This window comes from Sapajus apella, unplaced genomic scaffold, assembly GCF_009761245.1.
Source record: "Sapajus apella isolate SASKATOON/1434 unplaced genomic scaffold, GSC_monkey_1.0 scaffold46, whole genome shotgun sequence".
Lineage (NCBI taxonomy): Eukaryota > Metazoa > Chordata > Mammalia > Primates > Cebidae > Sapajus > Sapajus apella.
In genome coordinates, this window is record NW_022436986.1 from 676,594 (window position 1) to 699,571 (window position 22,978).

At 42.4% G+C, this 22,978-nt stretch overlaps 1 protein-coding gene across 16 annotated transcripts in view; it reads left to right on the forward strand.

Annotated features, from left to right (window-relative positions):
- The window catches only part of UNC13B (unc-13 homolog B), a 234,021-nt gene that overhangs the window by 163,988 nt on the left and 47,055 nt on the right, over positions 1-22,978 (forward strand). The window contains exons 1-2 of one of the 16 annotated variants that reach the window (XM_032239959.1): positions 1,196-6,807; positions 15,246-17,744. The exons of the other annotated variants lie outside the window; for them this stretch is intronic. Of the exons in view, the coding sequence (XP_032095850.1) occupies positions 15,479-17,744 (2,266 nt within the window). The 5' untranslated portion in view covers positions 1,196-6,807; positions 15,246-15,478. Of the gene's footprint in view, positions 1-1,195; positions 6,808-15,245; positions 17,745-22,978 lie in introns of those variants that run through there. 16 annotated transcript variants of the gene reach the window in all.

Genomic DNA, 22,978 nt, shown 5'->3' on the forward strand with positions numbered 1-22,978 from the left:
CGGCTCACTGCAACCTCCACTTCCTGGTTTCAAGCAATTCTCTGCTTCAGCCTCCCAAGTAGCTGGGATTGTAGGCACTCGCCACCATGCCCAGCTAATTTTTGTATTTTCAGTAGAGATGGGGTTTCACCTTGTTGGCCAGGCTAGTCTTGAACTCCTGACCTCATGATTCACCCATCTTGGCCTCCCAAAGTGCTGGGATTACAGGCATGAGCCACTGCACCCAGCCAGGTTATGAACTTCTTAAGGGCAAGGATCATATCTTTTCATTATGCCTGTTAACAAGATGTTGTTACTTAATAGGTGTTCATTTATTTTTTGTTTTTTATTTATTTATTTATTTTTGAGACAGGGTCTCACTCTGTCACCCATGCTGGAGTGCAGTGGTGTGATCATGGTTCAGTGCAGCCTTGATGCCCTGGGCTCAGTTTATCCTCCCACCTCAGCCTTCCAAGTAGCTGGCACTACAGGTACACGAGGTGTTCATTTATTAACTTTGTAAAATGTTTTTATGTGGAATTGTATTAGTAATTCTGAAAGGTACTATATTAGCTTGCTAGGGCTACCATAATAATGTACCACAGACTGGGTGGTTTAAACAAGAGAAGTTCCTTGTCTCACAGTTCTGGAAGCTAGAAGTCCAAAATTAAGGTGTTGGCGAGGTTGACTCCTGCTGAAGGCTGTGAGGGAAGGATCTTTATAGTGCTTATTGATTTGTAGATGGCTATCTTCTCCCTGTTTCTCTTCACATATTCTCCCCTTTGTATATCTCTATGTTTACATTTCTCCTTTTTACATCATATTGGATTAGGGCCCACACTAATGACTTCATTTTAATGTGATTGCCGCTTTTAAAGGCCCTGTCTCCAAATAAGTCACATTCTGAGGTACTGGGGATTAGGATTTTAACATTTGAATTTGTGGGGGACGCAATTTATCTTTGCTTGTTTGGGCTACTTTAACAAAATACTATAAACTGGGTAATTTATAAACAATAGAAATGTATTTCTCACATTTCTAGAGGCTCGAAGTTCACGATCAAGGCACCAGCAGATTCAGTGTCTCTTGAGGGCCTATGTTCTGGTTCACAGGCAGCACCTTCTCACTGTGTCTTCATGGTGGAAGGGACAAAATAACTCCGGTGGGCCTCTTTTATAAAGACACTAATCATGAGGGCTCTGCCCTCATGATCTGTTCACCTCCCCAGAGGCTCACCTAATACCATCACCTTGGGGGTCAGGATTTTAACATGAATTTTGGAGTGACATAGACGTTCAGGCAATTTAACCCATAACAGGGACCAAAGTAGTTATTCGTGTTTGGTTACAAGTCTTATCTGCTGACAAAGCACTTGAAAAGGTTTTTGCCTTCTCACCATCCTGTTGTTTACTCTCTGATGGCACTCTAGATAGGGCCATCTGGAAACAGAAAGGATGAGATCGTACATTGAGTGCAAGGGGTTTGCTTTGACTAAAGTTACGGTATTGGGAAGCCAGATTCCTCTAGACATGGGCAGGTCAAGAAAGAACTTTGTTAACATGGTAAGGAACTAGGACTTTTTCTTGAGCACAGTCACTGAAGGACTTTAAGAAAATAAGTGACAAAAACTTATGTATGTCTTAGAAATATCCCCCTAGCAAATTGTGCATCATGGATCAAGGGTAAAGAGGAGAGAGTGGGAGGTGGTTCTGGAGGAATGGAGACTACAGAGAATGAATATTTTGCAATAGTTCCAGTGAGAAATAAGCCTGGACTAAAGATTGCAGAGAAGGAGACATTGATAGATAAGAAGGTAAAATAGATTATGGCAGAGGTACAAAGGGCTTTGCAGGAGCTTCTCTCACTGGGTAAAGAATTAGAATATGTGGATTCCAGTGATCTAGCGTCTGAGCAGAGAAGTCATCTCTGTGTGAGGTTGATTTGGGTGAGCTGGCAGCCTAGGGCTCTGAACTTGTAGTTCTCTCTTCTGACTTATCTAGTTGAGTGCTTCCCTTTCTTTCCACCATGCTTCCCTGTTACTGTCAGAGATGCCCTTTGAAGGATACGCCTCCATTAAGTCTTCTTTTCCCCTTTGTACATTAGCTACCTTCCTGTAACTCAGTACCTCATATCAGATATTTTGAATATATGGAGAATCCTATAGGGAAAAACCCATCTCTTTGGGATCCCTTCACTGAATCTCAATGTACTTGAGACTCATATGCTGACTAGGGACATATTTCGACAAGACTGTAGAAACAAGGACCTAAGCCAAAAGAATTCTCCAGATTTGGATTTGCCCTATATCTTGTTCTTAGATATATCTTAGAACAAGCCACAAAGAACTGAGGGGATATTTGATCAATATTAACCCAGTTAGTCTTCATTTAGTGCAAGAGGTTAATTTCTCCTTGGAACTTCAAATTTTGGATTCCTTTCAGAGGATCCTCTGTATATGGTCTTTTTGTTTCCTTTGGGTATGGAGATTGAGGCAGGGCCACTGCATTCTGTGGATTGGGCTAGGATATATATAAACAGATACTAGTTTAGGACCAGCATTAGTCCTAAATCTGGGCTATGACTTTTGATCAGGTTTATGTGTGAGAACAGTAGACATAATAGGTTTCTTATGATCATGAATTATTAATTATTTGGTCCTGAAATAGATATGGGGCCATAGCCTTTGGAAGCACAGGCTGAAAACCTAAACTGGTTAGCTGGGCAGTTCCAAGAAGTTTATCAGCTTTTTATGTTCAAGTTTCTGCTAATCAGGAATGGTCTTTGACCTGATTGTAAGACAGGCTTGTCAGCAATTTATGACTCTTAGGTCCTGCCTTACAGCTTGTCGGGTATGATTAGGCAACAAAGCAGCTATGTCTTAGTGCATCAGTAGAGTCAGCACATCTCTGCCAGGCTTGTCACTCCCCTAGGGTGGCATGCTCCTCAGGGAAGGAGCAGGATTACCTCCTGTTGCCCATCATTCTCTGCTGCATATGGGCTCCATGGTGTAGGGAGGGCATCATTCTACAGGGGGAAAAATTACTTTTCTTAGCCACCAGAAAAACCATCTCCTCATGAAATAAATCCCAGCTGTGTGACTACATGTCAGCCTCTTCACATTGCTTCTGGCTTTGCTTAGCTTTAGAGGAGGAAAACAGTCACAAGCTGACTCCTGCATGAGATAGACATTGGCCGTACCCATCCTTTGTACCTTGCATTGGTTTTGATATTGGACAATAAGGTGAGCATCTGCTGGTCCTGACCCAGCCTGTCCCTGGCATTGACACCTGAAAGGCAGCCCAGGTTTGGAACAGGCATATTCTTTGCTTCTAGACCAGCTGTATCTTGCATCAGGGAGACTTAGACTGGTTTGTATGAGTGGGAAGAATTGTGATTGGTGAGGCCCTCCTCCAGTATTCCTCTGACACCACTCAGTTACTTTAACTGAAGATGAATTTTGTATGCCAGGTCGTTTTCTGACTAACCTACCCATTCAGCTCCCCTTTAGAGCTCCTGCAGGTCTGAACCTTCCCACAACTCTGCATGAATGTCAGTGTCTCATGTTGAATTTCTATCTTGACTCATCTGTCTCCAGGCAAAGATCCCTGTAAGGATTTAAATTGGGAACCAGACCTTGAGAATGTCTGTTCAGAGCATTTCACAGCTTCTGGATAAATGCCTTTTCCTTCTTAACCCAATCTGTTTTTCCAGTTCTGCCCAGCTAGCTCTTGAGCAGCCTACTTTGAGGAAGCTTCCCAACTGAGGTGGGTGCTGTGCTATTTCTTACCTCTAAAAATCACCCCATCCTTTCAGCCTGCTCAGCCTTCCCCAGGGCCAGATCCAATGTGATGAGAGGACTGCATTGTTGCTCATATGGCTCAGGAAACAAATTGCCTGCTTGTCCCAAAGAGCTAGTCCACTGAGGAGGCCGGATGTCCTTTGGCCATGTGGTATCTGGCACTCTGTGGGCCCTGTAGAACAGCTCTTTTACAAGAGCTTTCACTGGCTGTTTACCACCTCCCCACCTACTCTGTTTGTTGCTTTTGCTGGAACATGGGAAGGTGGAAAGATACAAAGATAATTTGTGGTCAAAGCCACATAAACTCTCCTGTGACATTTGAAGATTATAACTAGAGTTAGCAGATTTGTTGTGCCTCGTGTGCCAACCACGTCTTGTACTATCTGAACCTTGTTTTTCTGGAAAGCCCAGGCTGCTTAGAAAAATGGGCTGGATGTGTTTGGGTGACAAGACAGGGCTCCATTAGCCTCAGGAATGCCATCTGGAGACCTTAGCCAGGCTGTGGGGCCACTTTGTTAATGGAAGAAGTAGGAAGAAGTAGGTTCTTTCAGCAGGGTCCTACCTCTGGGGATCTTTCCCAGTCTTAAAAGTTTGAGCTTCTCCTTAACCTAGGAAGCCCAGACCAGACCTGATAATGATAGCCACTGATCTGGACTCTTTATGAGTGGCTGCAGATTTGGAGGAGGGACTTCTGATTTAATCAGTCTTCCCTATATTTCTTGTTTTAAACCTTTTACCTCCTTCTTCTGGCTGAAGGATGGGAAACTCCACAGTAAATTGGCTGTGACTTCCACAGAAATTTGACAGTTTTCGAGTTATTTTTTTCCTCTGTATTTAGATGTGGTTATAGTTGTGCTGTCAGCTCTTATCTCTTCTGTCATTTAGCCAGCTCCCAACTAGGTTAGGAGGTATGTGCTCTGCCGTCAGTGTTAGCTGCATAATGAGGTAGATGGCCAAGAAATGGGTTGTTTAGCATCTCTTGGAATCTAAATTTTCTTCCTTGGTTGAGGGGGAAGCAATGTTATTGAAAGAAGGCAGTAGGGAGGCAAATGTTGGCTCTGAAATCAACCCTTTCTTCTCAGGATCTTGGGTAAGCCAAATAAATCATTCTTAATTTAAAAGGTTGTTTTATCTACCATAAAGGGCTGCCTGTTCTGCAGTGACAGATCCTAGGATTGCCCCCATAAACTGACTACCTGATTTGTGGACTTAAGAGACCATATTCTATTGTGGATTGCCATGAGAAATGTTGCAGGGTAGCAGAAGTCACAAGGTTTGAGAGCCTGGTTTGGGCATGCTGGCTCTTGCCCACCTACTGTTGACCGAAGGAGGAGAAGGGCCTTTTCTCATTAGATCAAGCTCAGGGGAGGTAGAAAAGAAATGAGTTAACTGGATTGTTACTGACTGATCAGAGCTCTCTATTGAGAAGGATTCTGAAGTCCTCTAGGTTCATTAAGCAATGTTTTTCATGTCCTGTGGTTGCAGAGTAGAAAGGGGATATCATGTTTCATGTATTTGGTATTTTATGCTCCAGAGCTTCAAAGGGTCCTAGCTTGTGTTCAGACATTATGTTGCAGTGGACAACTTGCATGGTCTTTGAAGATCAGGACATTCAATGTCCTAGTGAGTCCTAACTAGAAGATTGCTGAATTATTAGGAATTAGGGTCACATGAGAGCCACCTGGCTAGCAAGTCTCCAGGGAGATAGGGCATCCAATGGCAAAGAAGGGTAATGAAATTTGGAGTCATAAAAAGGACCCTGAACGTTAGACAGCTTTTTGGTCATTGTGGTATCATTTTAGGTTACTTCGTTCCTAATTCTGGATTCCAGAACCATCTTTGGTCTAGACTTCTGCAGTACACGGTTCATTTCAGCTCACCTAACTTTCCCTCCTTCTCCCTGGTTGTTGCTTTGGCGTAGCCTGAGGGAGTTCTTGTTTTCCAGTTGATTCTCTTGGTGGCTGTTCAGTAAGAACTGGACTAGATGTCTACTCCAAGAATGTGGCACTGTTTGATTTTAACCGCACTTGATCATTGTATCCATCCTTCAGTTTTGCCAAACGCTGGCAACAGATTATATACACACGAAACCTACAAGCCAACCTAGAGCTTGTCTCAGTAGAAGGGAAGACTCCCTTTGTATTGTGCTCCAGCAATTCCGCGGGTGGAATGCTGTGTTCTGGCTTCCCTCTGAGACTAGAATCTCCTGAAAGTATGGTCTCCATCTATGTCTGTTTATATCCTGTATCCCAGATATGAGAGAGGTAGATAGGGGAAAGAAAGGAGGGAGGAGAAGAACGAGGGAAGGAAGTGGAGGAGGGGAGAGAGTAAGATCTATATTTAGCAAAAGGGAGAGACACTCACCAAGGGTGTGTGAGTGAGCTTGCTGGCAAGGGTTGGGTGTGCGTGAGTGTGCTAGGAAGGGGGTGTGTGCGCCAGGAACGTGTGAGGAGGGCTGGTGCCCTATGGGAGGTTGCAGGCAGGAAGCAGCTGGAGAGGAGGAGGAGCAGCAGCAGGAGCAGGAGCTGCCCTGCTTTATGCCTCAGTCTTAAAGCCTGGAATCGATTGAGTTAGAATTTTACATCCAGTTGAAGTTTGGCTGCTGTTGCCTCAAGCAGACTGGTCTCAGAATTCCCCTTTCCAGAGAGGTGTGGACCAGATTAGATTTCTATGTTTGCAGCCAGTGAGACTCCTGCCCAGCCCTTCATTGAGGGGATTTTTCTGCTGGGCATTGTTTCTATCATCAACTTTGTACCGTGGAGCCAGCCAGCTGGGTGCAACTGAGAATAATAGCTCCTTGGCTCTGTTTGTCGGTTGGGCAAGCAGTGGTGCTTTGGATCAGAAAGTTCGTCCTGTGGCTTCTCTGTCAAACCAAGGAGTGCTCCTGGATGGATTTCCTCTTAAAGACAGCATTTGCATTCTAAAACTTGAGAGTTCGTGGTTTTAATGTGTTTCGTTTGGTTTTTTTTTTGTTTGTTTGTTTTTGTTGTTTTCATTTTCTTAAACCTTATTTTGGTTGCAGCAGCAAGGTAAGTGGTACCGAGTGTGTATGACTGGCTGAATGACAAGCAGGGACAAAAGCAAAGCATTTGTGGGTGGAATATGGAGCAGCTATATTAATTACATAACTGCTTGAGTCAACTTGCTGGTGAGGGGGGTCATTATAATGAGTGAAAAGTAGCATACTCGGCACTGGGGTAGAATCTTCATGTACATGTGTTTGTGTGCTAATAATCTGACCATCCATTTCTCCTTGGTACTTTCCTATATGTATATAGATAATCCAGCCACCCTCTGAATGTGTGCATACTCATGTACAAATAATCTGTTTCTACTTTTTGATGTGTCCGTATGTGTTTGTGAATAAATAACCTGTCCATTCCTCTCCTGCATGTGCATATGTACAGACAACTCATTCATTCAGCTTGCATATATGAATATGCAAAATTCACCTCTCCCTACTTGTACATAAGTATATGATCCATCCCTTCATCTCCTATGTTTATGCATGTACTCAAGTAACCTTTCTGTTCTTGAAATATTCCCTATCTTTTTCATTCTTCCTGTGTGTGTGTGAGAAAGACAGAAAGAGAAAAACCACCATCCTAATGTATTAATTCATCCCTTTCATGTGTGTATGTGCCATATAAATAGAAAAGTCATCTTGAGTTTTCTCAGTCTTGAATGTATGCACACATGCACATTAGACAATCTGTCCACTTGTGTCTTGCATATATGATGAAAGAGCACTAACTTTGCAGATTGAAGACTCACTTTTAAATCCTAGCTATACTCAGTGACCTTGGTCAAGTCATTTAGCCTCTCTGAGCTTCATTTTTCTCATCTATGAAATGAGTATAATCAGAACAATCACAACAACCCTCCTACCTCACAGGGTTATTGTGATGATAAAATAGGAATCATATAAACTGAACATTCTAAACAAATATAATCTCTTACTACTATGTGTCCCTCTAGTATGAGTTGTGTAGGATAGCATACTTTTGATTTAGCTGCATTGAAATTATGTTCTTGTCTGTGAGAGATTTCTAAGCCTTCCACGTGAAGGGGAAACATCTGTTGAAGTAACCAGGTTTATCCTGTGGTTTTCTCCAGAGTATTGGAAAGAAGCAGGGTACCATGAAAGGGTCAGATTGAGAGGGAGAAAGGATCTCATCTTCTGCAGATTAGGGCCTTGATTCTTTGTTCTTTGTAGGCTTGAGGAGGATTGAACCTCACACAAAATGGAAATGGGCTGCTTCCAGCTAAGATCAAAGTGAACAGGTGAAAAGATGAGTGAACGTCCTCTGGGGTGACAGTGTGCCCTTTATAGTGGGCTTCTACTGCCAGGTTTGGAAGGCTCTCCGGAGTATTTCCCACCCCAAACTTCTAGACCCCTGCTGTCTAATATGTTAGCTACTGGCCACATGTGACTGCTGAGTACTTGAAATGTAGCTAGTCTAATTTGAGATGCATTCTAAACATAAGATATGTACCAGATTTCAAGAACTTAGTATAGGAAAAATATGCAAATATATGATTAATAATGTTTTATATTGATTACATGTTAAGATAATATTTTGGCTACTGGGTTAGATAAAATATATTAAAATTAATTTCACCTGTTTTTTTCTTACGTATCTACTAGAAATTTTAAAATGACACATATGGTTCACATTATGTTTCTGTTAGACAGTGCCACTCTAGACCCGCCCATCACTAGCACAAGGATCAGGGCAGCTTTTCCAACTGGTGGTGGGGGATAGGAGCCCTGTCATAGCATCCCAGAGATAACAGGAACAATGGCAGGGCCTCTCCCTGCCAGTCTCATCCACTGGAGAGATACCAGCTAATTGACAGTCTGGCAGAGGCCAGTGCTGCCATGCCGCCACCCTCTTTTTTTCTCTCTTTTTTTTTTTTTTTGTCCTGAGTGAGTTCCCAGAGAATTTTAAGTACAACTAGGGAAAGATTTCCACCTTAGTTTTACAATGAAAGAGGATTGTAAGCCATCAATCTAGAGGGAAACTTAGAACTGGAATGCAGCATGTTGTCATGGGAACAGAAGCGGATGAGAAAATTAGGAGACCTGGATTCTAATTCAGCTCTGCCATCAATTCGTTTATTCTTTCCATGGCAATGAATTCTCACTGTGTGTCAGGCATAGTAATACCCTGTTCTAGGCATTGGGAATTCAGAAACAAATAAGACATAGCCAATGTAATGGAGTTCACACCCACTGTGGGTCTTTGAGTAGGAGCGTCCCATCTAGTAGTATGCCACAGCAATGCAGATTAACAACAAGGGTCTCATTCTAGGTCAAGGGTAGTAAGGCTTTTGAGAAGCTAGAGTACCTGCCCTACCTAAAGACTTTCAAATTCAAAATTTAGAAAAGCACTATGATGATAAAACTACTCCGTAGCCTAGATCACAATGTAGTGTGAGATTCCAGACCTAGATATCCTCTGAAGGTTCCCTTTATTCAATGACAGGTTCCTTTTATTCAATGACAGGGTTGGTTGGTTTTGGGATTTTTTTGTTTTGTTTTTGAGCACAGGTACCATTTTAGGTGCTGAGGATACAGTTATGAACAAAACAGAGTCCCTGCTCATGTTTTAGGATGCAGACGTTGGGGAGGGAGACAGATAATGAACAAGAAAATAAATATATTATCAGATGGGAATAAGTTCTATGAAGGAAATACTACAGTAAGAGGATAGAGATGGGGTGTTTTTGTGGCGGGGTGTTCAGTGAGTAGATTCTCCTACTCTTGTGTCTTTTTCAGTCTACTCACAAAAGTAAGAAGTAGTAAGTGAAAAGAGGGCATGTGTCAAACAAAAAATTATTTTGACGCTTATTAAAGATGGTAAGACAGACTTTATGTGGGGGGACAACAACAATGGTTTTTTGTAGTAGGGGTGGACGATTGAGCTCAACTCCAAATATAAGGAAAAGTGGGAATTTAGCCAAAGAGCAGGGTGGGAATCGGTGGATGGAAATTACTAAGATGAAATATCAAAGGGGATTTTGGCTAAACTTATTTGATAGGATTTTTGCTGAAGGCAGGCCAGGGTGGTAAGATATCGGGTAGGGGATAAGAAATTTGGTCAGATATCAAGCATAGACAGATACTCAGGGTGAAAAATGAGGAATCTGATAAGAAATCAAAGGTGGGGAATTTTCACTAAAATGACCCAGCTGGATTCTTAATAAAACTGGACTAAGCAGGCCAATATCAGGGGCCTACTCAGAAAGAGGACTCAGAGGAGGCTGACTCATGTTTGGTCAAAGAAGAGTCTTTGTCTTGAGTTAGATTCTGGATGTGATTTTATTTGTTGTGTGGTTTATTATATTCTTTGGTATAATAAACCTTGCTACTGCTGAAAGGGAGCCCTAGGCAGGGCACAGAATACCCTGCTCTCCTGCCTGGCATTCAGTCTCCATTATGAGGTATTGATATGCCCACCCTCTGAAGGATGGGTCCTCCCTCATGCCACTGTCTCTTAACTGTATGTCTCCTTTCTTGGATATAGAAGCTTGAATTCTTTCCGTTGTATATGTCTAGCTTCTGGCCTATAAATGGGGCTGCTCTTAATGCTGGTGAGGAGGGGTGGCAAGTCCTAAGAACTGCAGTACTGGGGCAGTTTGATCTAGGGCCTTTGATCTAGGGCATTTCCCATTCTCTTTGGCTAATCTCACTTGCTATATCTTGTGCCCTGATCCTTTGATGATTAACATCCTGAGAATTCCCGTCCTTGCTGTGGCCCTAGAAATCCATTCCTGTTAACCCATATTAGCCATACAGCATAATTGATATATGGCCCAGAAATGCTCCGTTCTCTGTTGTGGGGCTCAGAGCTCTTGGATTTCTTTTGCTGGGATTGTTTCACACAAAGTGGGAAGCTGCTTGATATATGTGATATAAGTACATCAAGTCCTGGTCTGTTCCCAGAGATCCCCTGGTTGTTTCCTCCAAGCCAGATTTGGGTCAGAAGCAATTTTTACAAGATATAGTTACATTCCTGATCACTTTTATTTGACAAGTCAGAGAGAGGGATAAAAGAATCAGCGATTTCAAAAAACTGAGGTGTTTTCTTTTGTCTTTTTTGTTGATAGGCTGGTGCTAGTGCAATGTAGTTTAAGCGGTCTACTTCCTGCGGTAATTCTTAGCTTTGCATCATTAAAACTGTAATCTTTTTGATAATTCATTTTGTTTTGATGTGCTCCCTTTTCAAATGCAGATATTCCTTGAAAGGGCTACCTTATTTTCCCCAGCATTCCTTAGGAAAAGAGCAGAGAGGTATGGTCTTTTCGGAATGTGTGTGTATGAAATTTTGAGAGTTGACCAGAGTCAATAGGACAACAAGGTAGGCCAGAGTGATAACATTGGGCACTTTGAAGGAAACTCCAAGCCTAGGTGGACTCCAAAGTCTACTTACCCCATCCCAGCTCAAACATTACTTTTCTGTGGCCTTGTCTGCCTCATTTTGCTGGGCCTCTCACCTCCTTTCCATTCCCAATCCCGAATTAAACGCTTACTTTCTTTTTTCATTTTTTTTTCCTGCTATTATTATTATTTGAGACAGGGTCTTGTTCTGTCGCCCAAGCTGGAGTGCAGCCTCAACCTCATGTGCTCAAGCAATCCTCCCACTTCAGCCTCACAAGCAGCTGGGACCACAGGCACATGCCACCATGCCTGCTAATTGTTTATTTTTTGTAGAGACGGGATCTCCCTAAGTTGCCCATGCTGGTCTCTAATTCCTAAGCTCAAGGGATCCTCCTGCTTCGGCCTCCCAAAATGTTGTGATTGTAGGCATGAGCCACTGTGCCCAACTAAATGCTTACTTTTTATTAAAACTTTTATTATAATATGTATCACTTTATATTGTGATTATCTACCTATCTATCTCTCTGTCTGTCTGTCTGTCTATCTATCTATAGATATCTTTCTCTCCAAACCTTAATATATTAGAGAGCAGGGACTACATCTTATATCCCTGGCACTTAGTGCCTGGCACACATAATAAGTAAGTACTCATTCAGTTAAACTGACTTGGAGATCAAATGGTCTTTCTTACAGTTTGGCCCCTGTCATTTCATTTCTGTGGACAGTTGTAGCAAAGGGAGGTTAGGAAGGAGGTGAATTGGGCCTTCTGTCCCTGAGGGTTGCCCTTTCAGCCCATTCTGGCTTCTAATATTCTACTGAGCTCAGCACAGTGACTGGCTGGTCCTCTGAGCATGACATCAAACTCTGTCCCCTGCTTCAAACCACAAGACTCAATGACTGAGTTTGGTGCCTCTTCTCTATCACCAGAAGAATTCTTGAGTTCAGAGTTTATCCCAGGGCAGTGGCTGCCAACTCAGAAGGTTTGGAGGGTTTTGTTTGTTTAATATGGAAGCAAGTATCTTTGAGACTGGGAGAAGTTGCTATGGCAGCTCTAGTTGGAAATTTCCTATTTGTCAGTAACATGGGGAACCAGGCAGCTCTGCCTTCAGTCTTCAGGAGGCCACAGGAAAGGGCTCTGAGCCCAGTGGCTATGCCATTTGCCCCTGTGTGGCTGGCCAGCCAATGTTGTAAGCACTACAGTTTGGGAGGGAATACCTTATAAGACTGTCCAGGAAATGAGGTCAAGTATGTCTGGAGTATTGATCTGAGGGGCAGAAGCAGATAGGCCCCAGATTAGCCTGGACTGCACTGAAGCAGTGGCAAGGGAGTCAGCTTCATTATTGTTCCTGACAAATTGCCTTATCTGGACCAAAGTGAGGCTGGCCTTAGGAGACCTGGCAGTGAATTCTGGGCCTTACCATCATTGGAAAGATAAAACTTGGCGCTTATAGCCATTTGTCCTTTCCTCATGCTTTCAGGCTGTCTGGGAGGATGATGGCAGGCCTCCTGACACTTGAATGAGGTGTTGGGAACTGAATGATTTACTCCTCCTTCTCCTTACCTTAAAAAGAAAACTTCTAGGAGAAAACAGGACTAACTTAAAGGGTGATACTCGTAGGATTCCAGGCACTGCTACAGATCATTAAAAGGGACTGGGAAAGGTAAGAGTCTAGGGCAGAAGCAAAAGTCGTGGCTCACTCAAATTGTGCCATTTAGGTGTTTGGATACTTGCTTTAGATACTGGTTTCCCTAGTTTGTTGACTCAGGGACTTGCCACGTCAGTAGCAATAACAACACAACTTAGTAAACTTTACAGTTTGCTAAGTACGGATCTCTCATTTTAGCTTTATATGATACCATTCCTGTAATTATCTTTCCCACTTTACAGATGAGGAAACTAATTCACAAAGAGGTCAAGTGTTTAATCCAAGGTCACTGGTGGAAGAAGACCCAAACTTAAGTCTCCTGTTATCAGTCCAGTAGCACTTGCTCATGGCTTAATGTGGTCGTACACAGAGCTTCCATCTTGGTTTACTAAGCAATCCTTCTCTTTTAAAGAAAAACTTGAAAGGCCACTTGGCAGCCCCAGCCCTTGTAGAGCCAGGGACATCATTCAGGGCTAACACCAAGACCAAATCAGGGATACCCAATCCCTGCATGGTCGGAGAGGAAAAAAATAAGAGTATCTTTGGAAAGTCAGATTTTGTCCTTGTGGGAAGAAAGAAGGACGAATTTGACATCTGCTAGACTTGGGAGCATGGTCTACCTAGGCAGCTGGGCACCCAAGCCCAAGACTTGTTGTGCACATAGTGCATTGTGGTAGGCTAGACTGAGTTGGCCAGATTAGGGGCGTGCCTGGTCCTTGCCCCATGAGACCTTGAGGTGAAGCAGTAATGCCTCACAGTATGGATAGGATTCTTAGATGAGGAATTTCTCAATGAGTTAGAGTTGTCAGATAAGCTGGAAAGAAGAGGGGAGATGTGAAATGGGAATTCATGCAGTTTCTGTCTTTTGGTTGTTGGCCTAGTTATTTCTAGTAAAAAGAGTCAGCTTCATCTTTATCCCAAGTCCTCTGACTCACCCTTCTGGTTCCTCCTAGTCTGGGGAAGCACAGTGCTTTTAAATTCCAGGCCCACAGACTAGATGTAGGTGGTGGCCTTTCCTGAAAATGGGCTCCCATGAGAGTAGTCTGCCTATGTTCTTTAAGGCATTTTCTTCCTTTTAGGATTAACTTGAGTGCTGGGAAAATAAAAGGAGGCAGGGTTTAGAAGATTTAGAAATCTCCATCAAATCTAGAAAATGAGGAAAGCATCTCTGGTCAAAGAACACGAAGGATAGCGTGACTCGCACCAATCCATCTTACCCCTCCCAGGGAGACCTAGCAGAACTGGAGTATTAGTTGTCCCACATGCCTCCTAGGTCTCTGCTTTCCCCCTTGTACTTTCCACTCTGCTGCTTGCATGCACTCTGCCATTCTCGGTAAAAAGGGAATGTATTCTCACTCCATACAAGGTAATTGTCATCTCTGCCTCTGTAGAGCAGTCACCAATAGCTTAGGGTATAGGGACTAGATCCTTGGCAAGTCTGTCTTTACTTATTGGAGAACAGTAAATCACCCTGGAGCCCTCTGTGAGGTAACCCTCCCCCACGTGTCCATGTAATACTCTCTCTAGGCCAGGCAGAGGGTTAGAGCAACCCTTTGTTATTAATACTTGAGCAGTAGACTGTGCTGCACAATCACTTATTGTGGTGCTCTGAAAGATCCTCTGTGGGCCAGGAAAGCCAAACCCAGATATTGATTAGCTGCACCAAACCTTAGAGATTGTTAAGTGGAGCTCAGGAGCATCAAGCTAAGCCTAAACCTCCCTCCTCCGCAGTTGTGAGTTCATGAGACATGTGTCTTTGGCTACCTGCCTTTCTAGATTTAAACATGCTAAATGCCACCTACGTCTGAACAGTGACTGTGTGCATACTGTACCACTTTATTCTAGAGTTAGGTAAAGAAATAATTTTTCCTCTAAGCTTAAATACTTGCCATGGTCCTTTCTCCAAGTGAATAGTTGCCATTGCTCAACAAAGGGAAAATACTTTGTGCTACAAACATAGGCAGGTGTAAACTTTTGGTAAGTAGAGTCTTCACCAAAACAACAAACTGGAAAAGAAAGAAGGAAACATTCCATGTCTTGTCTTTCACTGTGTATGTGATTTGAGCCTTGGTGGTTAAGCATGTGTTTGTTCATTCCTGAGCCAGATTCCTAGTACTGAATTCCGTGGAAGTTCAAATAAGGAGTTGTTCATTGACCTTACCTCATCTACCTCCCAGCAGCTTGTCTCAATACCTATGACTTTGGATACTGGCCCAGAACACAAGGATTTTATTTAATTTTACATTGATACTCCAATGGGAAGCTAATGAGAAAGAACTGACTGCCCATAGCCTTTAAGTTTGGGGTGGGAGGCAGGTCAGGGTTGATTCCTGTAATCTTAGGTGATAATGTTTTTATTCCTGCTTGACAACCTGATTCAAATTAAAATCATCCTTCTACTTTCTGACCTGAGTGCACTGTTTTCCTTTTTCACTAGCTACAGGATAAATCAAGCCAGGATCCAGGGGCATGTGCCAGGTTTGGAGGCCACACATGGGGCCATTCCAGGCAGCACTGTGGGCTAAGCCCAAAGCGTCAGCCAGCAATAATTGCTAGAAACAAACTGAAAAGAGCAGGACAGGCTGTTGCCTTCCAAGGTAATCTCTATTAAGCATCCTGACCAGAAATAAGAGGAAGAAGCAGAGAAAGCCTCAGACCCTGAGGGAGAAAATGAAGCGATTGTTGCAAGAGTCAGAGGAAGAAATCATGGTTACCTTGGGACCCTCCTCCAGGCTTTCCCCAGATAAGGCTAAGGCAGAGACCATGTGTAGCACCAAGAGCAAGTCCTCTGGCCCTGCTGGATCCTTACCAGAGGACAACTCCCTGCCCCCTTGCTGTGGGTCAGCAGCCTTAGCCATTGGTGGAGATAGAGATGGGGACCTGGCCCAGCTTTGCAGCTTTGGGCACCAGACCAACAGCCAGCTTCCTCTGGGCTCCACTACCTATGTTTTAGGGTCTGGTTCTCAGGATCCCTCATCTATCAGCATTACCACAAGCTGTCAAGAGCCCTCAGAGAGGAACCAAGCCAAGACCCTTTTGTCCAGAGGCCATGGCCAAGGCTATAGCCATGAACAGCGGGAGCCTTTGGGGGATGTAGTAGAATACATCGTCAGAGAGCTGCAAGGCATCAGCCGTCTCCAGACTGAGATTGCTGAGCTGCGGCAACACTTGAGCCAAGTCCGGGGCTCCGTGGATGAAGTCTCTAGCTGTGTGGACTCAGTACTGAGTGAAATAGAAGGCTTACAGGTGAGCAGCAGTTCCTTAGCCAACGTATGTGTGGGGGAAAAGGCCCGGGAACCCCACGTGGACAGACCCAGTGAGGAAGCCATTCTGTATTTGTATGGACTTCCTGAACAAGTTGGGGAAAATACTATGGAACTGGTGGAAAGCTTTCTAGCCAAGCACCTTTGTGTTAATGGCATGCAGTGCAACAGGTACATCAGAAAGGCTTACAGGGCAGGCACATCCCCTGCCCCTAGACCCACTGTTGTAAAGCTTGCTCATCTAGAGCATAGGGATTTCATCTTGCAGAAATCTATCCTCTTGCAGAATGTGGGAGTCCGAATTGCCACCAGAGAAGAACCAAGCTACCCACAGGGTTATAAGAATCCTCAAAAGGAGTCCATATCATTTTTTCAACATCAGGATCATAGCTGTACTTCTTTAAACCAGGATGAACCAGTTCTTCAGATGGAAACAGGGGACAGGGGACCTATAACAGGAACATATCAGATGAAGGCTCAGGATCAACATAGAGAACACCAGTCCCCTGAGCAGCAAGGCCCTTGCTTTCTACTCAAGAACAATTTATCAAAGGAAAGTGATGTGCCCAAGCTAGGGGATGAAATAAAAGAAACATCAAGAACATCTCAAGTTATCGGTGGCAGCTGTGGTGAACTATCAGGGAAAGAGGCTTCTCTAGGTTGTGAGGAACCTGCCCTAGTATTAATCTCAAAAGAGGAGGATTCTGGGAAGTCCCAGTTTTTAAAACAGTGTAGCCAAAAACATGAAGCATGTAAAGTAGGAAAACCAGAAAATGACTGGCATGATAAAAGTGAGGCCTGCAGCTGCCTGTCACTGTCTGGGTTGCTGAAGACAGAGAAAATAAATTCAGAGGACAAGCTCCCAGGCTATGAGGCCGGGCTCAATATTCTGAGCTCAAAGCAACTAGAGGACCTTTTGGCAGACAAGTCCAGAAGGCTTGCCGCTCTGAGCTGCGACAGCATGATGGAGGAGATTATCATAGGGCCTGAGACTTTCAGTGACTTGGTTCATATTGACCTGAATGAAGAGGAGGAATGTGCTGCTCAGGTCCTCAAGGATGTCTTTGACAAGTCCTCTTGTGTTCTGGATGGCTCTCAGGAGGATGAGGATGTGGAAATCAAGTTTTATACAAGTAAACTGGGCCGAGCAATTCACCACTTTCGTTCGGCTCTGCAGGGGGTGTTTCAGAAGCTGGAGAACAGTGGGTCCATCACTCCTGAGGACCTGGAAAGCAATGAGAGTGGTTCCCAATCAGAGAACAGTGATCAACTTCTTGGGACAGTGAGTTCAGGGGGTGCCCGGGATTGCTCACTGGAGAGCCCTGGGAGTCAGGGGAGTGAAAGCTTGCTCAGTGTGGTCTCTGGTGGAGTTGGCATCTCCACACAGGGAGAGCAAACCCCTCAAGGTCCAAGCAACTTCTCTCTTGCTTCTAATAACTCATTGCCAAGTTTTGCTCTGGCTCCGTGTCTGGGAAGTGAGACTTGTTCCAGGCCTGAATCTCCTAAGCAGGGCAGAGTAAGCCTAGACCAAGTGTGTACAGAGACCATTTATCTCAACAAGTGCATCAACAATTTTAAGACTGTTCTAAGAGAGAAAAGACTAAGGCAGAAAAAACTTTTGCACAAGCTAGTACAGAAGGCAAGCCATCTCTCAGTAGAAGACATACACTCAGGTATTCTGAGTCTCTATTTAACAGGGTCCCAGCTGGCTAAGGTACGGCCTCCATCTGGCCAGCATGAGACCTGGCGTGGTGGCGAGTTTCATAAGGTGATGGGGGAGGTCCATAGCTTGAATCAGGCTAAATTACTCAAGTAGAGAGCTTAACCTAATCCTGTGGGAAATGGAGTGAAAAATGGTTCTCAAGCAAGAGTAAGCTGTTCTTAAGGAGCTTCTAATCTCTTGTTGGGGTGCTATAGTGTTCAGAAGAGGGAGGAACATCTAGAGCAGAAAGTTTGCAACTGCAGAGCTTTTAGGATATCAGATGTAAAGAAGGGGTGGGAGTAAGAGGCAGGAGTTGAGGATGAGACATACTGCCTACAGGCACTAGAAGGGCTGTCTTCTCCATGGGTTTTTTGCTGAGCCAAGATTGACATTTCCTCAGTAGCGATGAGGCTTCTGTATCTTATAGGCTCTTGTGGGAATTTCCCCTACTCCAACCTGTCTCTTCCTAGTATCTGACTTGCTGACACAGAACCTTATTTCTGATTTGGGGGATCCAGGAGATGCTTATAGTGCTGACCCAACCCTAGAGCCCACCGCTGCCCCTCCACATGCCATATTCCCTTTCTTCCCTCTCCCCCTAAAAGCTGCTCACCTGAGAGCTGGCAAATGGAATGTTTTTTGACTATAAGAAGTGAGAGAACATTTTTCTAGGCAGTATGGTGATATGTAGCTTTAAAATTACTTCTCCCAATCAAAATTAAATTTATCCAAAGAGCATATGCTATATTCATCCAGTTTTAAATTTAAATGGGGTTGTCCTCTTATGCATATAACCTGATTAATTTTCCTAAGGCAACGTCTAAATGATGAAGCATATTGTGTTAGCAAAGGTGTGATGGAACATGCACTTGCACATTGCTGGTGGGATGGGAGTATAAACTGGCATAATCTCTAAGGAAGGTAATTGGCAAAATTTATCAAAATTACAAATACATATACCCTTTAAGTCCTCAACACGACTTACAGGAATGTATCCTGCAGACACATTTTCACATGTGTGTGGAATTGACATATGGACAAGGCTATTTTTGAAGCATTGCTTTTAATAGCAAAGATTAAAAATAACCTAAACATTCATCAGGAAATACTGGCTAAATAAATTATTGGCACATCCAAAAAGTGGGATATAGTACTGTGTAGCTACAAAAAGAATGAGGTAGCTCTTTACTGAAATGGAAAGTTATCTAAGATATATTGACATACAAAAAAAGCAAAGTGCAGAGTGGTATGTGTAAGATGCTTTCATTTGTATAAAAAGAGGGAAAGAATACAATACACACACACACATAGTGTCTGCTTGTATATGTATAGAATATCTAATGAAAGATACATAAGAAATGAATACATTGTTGCCCATGGAGAAAGGTATTAGGTGAAAAAACTAATGGAATGGAAAGGAGATTTTTCTCTGTGTGCCTTCTTTTAATTTTTAGAATTTGAATCATACGAATATAATACTAAGCCATAAAGTTACATTTAAAAAATGAAAATTTCAAGTATCCCTAGAGCTGCTTCTTAGAGCTTATCAGAAAGAGTCTAAATTCCTTCACTTTGCATTCAAGGTCACTAGAATTGGTCTCTAGTTTACATTTCCTGCCTTATCTCCCATTGTCCCACCATAAGTCTTTCAAAAGGAAGCTTTGCTGTCATACAAATTTGCCTTGGACTTTTTATTCTTAGTATATTCATACATATATGATTCCCTCTAACATAAAATGCTATGTTTACCATTTCAGCCGAACAGAATTTTCTTATTCTTCAATATACATCACCTCTTCCAGGAAACTTTCTGAGGCAGTAATTTCTCAGCCGTAAGGGATTTTTCTCTCTCTCTTCATAACTTTGCAGCCTGTTTTCCTTTTTCCCAGGCACTGAGAAATTATTTCAGTGCAGCAACAGTAGAAACAACAAATATCAAAGCAATACTTCTTTAAATAGTGGTGGGAGCTGATGTTAGCATGAGCACCAATGACGAGGACACGTGTGTCTTACTCTTCAGCTTGCAAAGTTTCCTTTCTGGGTTACATCCTTCTAGGCAGTGCAGAAACTTGTGGTGCCATGGTAGGCAGGTGGTAGTAGCAGCAGTTTTGATGAATAGAAGGAGGTTTTCTAAAGCACCAATAAGAAAGCAAGCCACATTTTTGGGTCCTTTCCAAGATTCAGTCTGGCCCGAGGGCTGCAGAACGAATCATAGGATGCTCCAGCACTCCCTTGCATAGAGCAGGACAAGCACATAGGCCAGACTCTCACCAACATAGACTTCACTGGGGCAGTCCCCTGACCTAGTAAACTGATTCAGTATCACAGAGGCTACCAGCATAAGGAAGCATTTGAAAATTCTGCTTTCTTTACTGTTCTGCTTGGGATCTTTTAGGACCTATGCTTACTAGTTGTAGCTTACGATTAATTTGAGTTAGTTTTCATCTTTTTTTTTCTTGGTATGTGCCAGGTATTGTTTTAAGTACTTTCATATGCACTGTATAAAATTCACTTCTTTTATTCCTATCACTCCACCAAAATAGCTTTGATCAAGGCCATTCAATTCCTCCCATATTGCCAAACTAATGGTTCATTTTCAGTCTTCCTTTTATAAATCACCAATTTAACACAGTTGATGATCACTTCCCTCTTTTTATTATAACAGCCTTATTGAGTTATAATTCATATGCCATAAAATTCACCTTAAAGCCCCTTAAAAAGCAAGAATTGAATGGTTTTTAGTATATTCATAGTTATGCAGCCATCACCACTATCTAATTTCAGAACATTTCCATCACCCCATAAGAAACTTCTTACCCATTGGCAGCCACTCCCCAATTCTTTGCCCACAGCCTCTGGCAACCACTAATTTACTTCCTGTTTCTATGAATTTGCCTATTACGGACATTTCGTATAAACGGAAAACTCCTCCTCCTGGGTTCAAGCAATTCTCCTGCCTCAGCTTCCCCAAGTAGGTGGGACTACAGGTGTGTGCCACCATGCCCACCTAATTTTTTAGGTTTCACCATGTTGGCCATATGGTCTCAATCTTTTGACCTTGTCATCCACCCACCTTGGCCTCCCAAAGTACAGGAATTTCAGGCATGAGCTACCACTCCTGGCCTGGCATAATGTTTTTAAGGATGTTGTAGCATGTATCAGTACTTCATTTTTTTCCTGGCTGAACAATATTTATTGATGGACATTTTTTAAATCCATCAGTTGGTGGACATTTGAGTTATTGTTACCGCTTCTTGACTATTATGAATAATGCTGCTATGAACATTTGTATACAAGTTTTTGTATGGAAATATATTTTCCTCTTGGGTATTTACTTAGAAGTAAAGTTGCTGGGTCATGTGGTAATTCTATGTTTACCATGAGGAACTGCCAGACTGTTTTCCAAAGTCACTGTACTATTTACATTCCCACCCATAACATATGAGGGTTCTAATTTATCTACATCCTTGGCAACACTTGTTATTATCTCTCTTTTTTATTGTAGGCATCCTAGTGGATGTGAAGTGGTATCTCATTGTGGTTTTGGTTTGTGTTTCTCTAGTGACTAATGATGTTGAGCATCTTTCCATGTGCTCATTGGTCATTTTTCTATCTTCTTTGGAGTAATGTCTATTTAAATCCTTTGCCCACTTTTAAATTGATCTTTTTTCTTTTGTTTTTGAGCTGTAGGAATTCTTTATATATTCTGGATATAACTCCCTTATCAGATATATTATTTGTAAATATTTTCTCTCCTTCTGTGGGTTGTCTTTTCAGTTTCTTGACAGTGTCCTTCGAAGCATATTTTAAATTGTTTTGTTTTAAAAAAAATTCTATTGGCCAGGTGTGGTGGCTCATGTCTATAATACCAGCACTTTGGGAGGTCAAGGTGAGAGGATCACTTGAGCTCAGAAATTTGAGACCAGCCTGACCAACATAGTGAGACCTTGTCTTTACTGAAAACCAAAAAGAAAGTTTTTGTGGTAAAATATACATAACATAAAATGTATTATTTAAACTATATTTTTTCTGAATATTCTGTGGAACATTTTAACCATTTAAAAATATATAGTTCTATAACATTAAGTACATTCATATTATTCTGCAATCATCACCACCTTTCATATCCAGAATTTTTCCCATCTTGCAAAACTGAAACTCTATACTCATTAAACAATAACTCCTCATCCCCATCTCACCCCAATCCCTGGCAACCACCACTCTACTTTCTGTCTCTATGAATTTAATTGATCTAAGCACCTCATGTAGGTGGAATCAAGTAACATTTATCCTTTTATGACTGGCTTATTCTACTTAGCATAATGTCCTCAAGGTTCATCCATGTTGTAATATGCCAGAATTTCATTCCTTTTAAAGGCTGCATAGTATTCCATTGTACACATGTATCACATTTATCTGTTTACTCATTGGGACACACATTGCTTCCACCTTTTGGCTATTGTAAACAATTCTGTAAACATGGGTATACAAATATTTTTTTGAGTCCCTGCTTTTATGTCTTTTGGCTATGTACCCCAAAGTAGCTTAGCTGAATTATATGGTAATTCTAATTTTTTTGAAGAATCACCATACCATTTTCCATGGTGGCTACACGGTTTTCTGTTTACACTATAAGGGCACAAGGGTTCCTTCCAATTTCTCTACATTTTCTTCAACACTTGTTATTTTCTGATTTTTTTGTTTTGTTTTGTTTGTTTTTAAGTAATAGCCATTGTAATGGGTATGAAGTAGAGCACAAAAGTTTTAAATTTTGATGAAGTGTAATTTATCCATTTTTATTGTTTCGATTGTGCTTTTGGTGTCACAGCTGAGAAACCATTGGTTAATCTAAAGTCAGAAAGATTTACTCCCATGTTTTTTTCTAAGAGTTTTATAGTTTTTACTTGTATACTAGGTCTATGATCCTTTTTTCTTTTTTTTTTTTTTTGAGATGAAATTTAACTCTGTTGCCCAGGCTGGAGTGCAGTGGGGTGGCGTGATCTCTGCTCACAGCAACCTCCACCTCCTTAGTTCAAGTGATTATCCTGCCTCAGCCTCCTGAGTAGAGTAGTTGGGATTACAGGAGTTCACCACCAAACCCAGCTAATTTTTTGTATTTTTAGTAGAGAGGAGGTTTCATCATGTTGGCCAGGCTGGTCTTGAACCCCTGACCTCAAGTGATCTTCCTGCCTTGGCTTCCCAAAG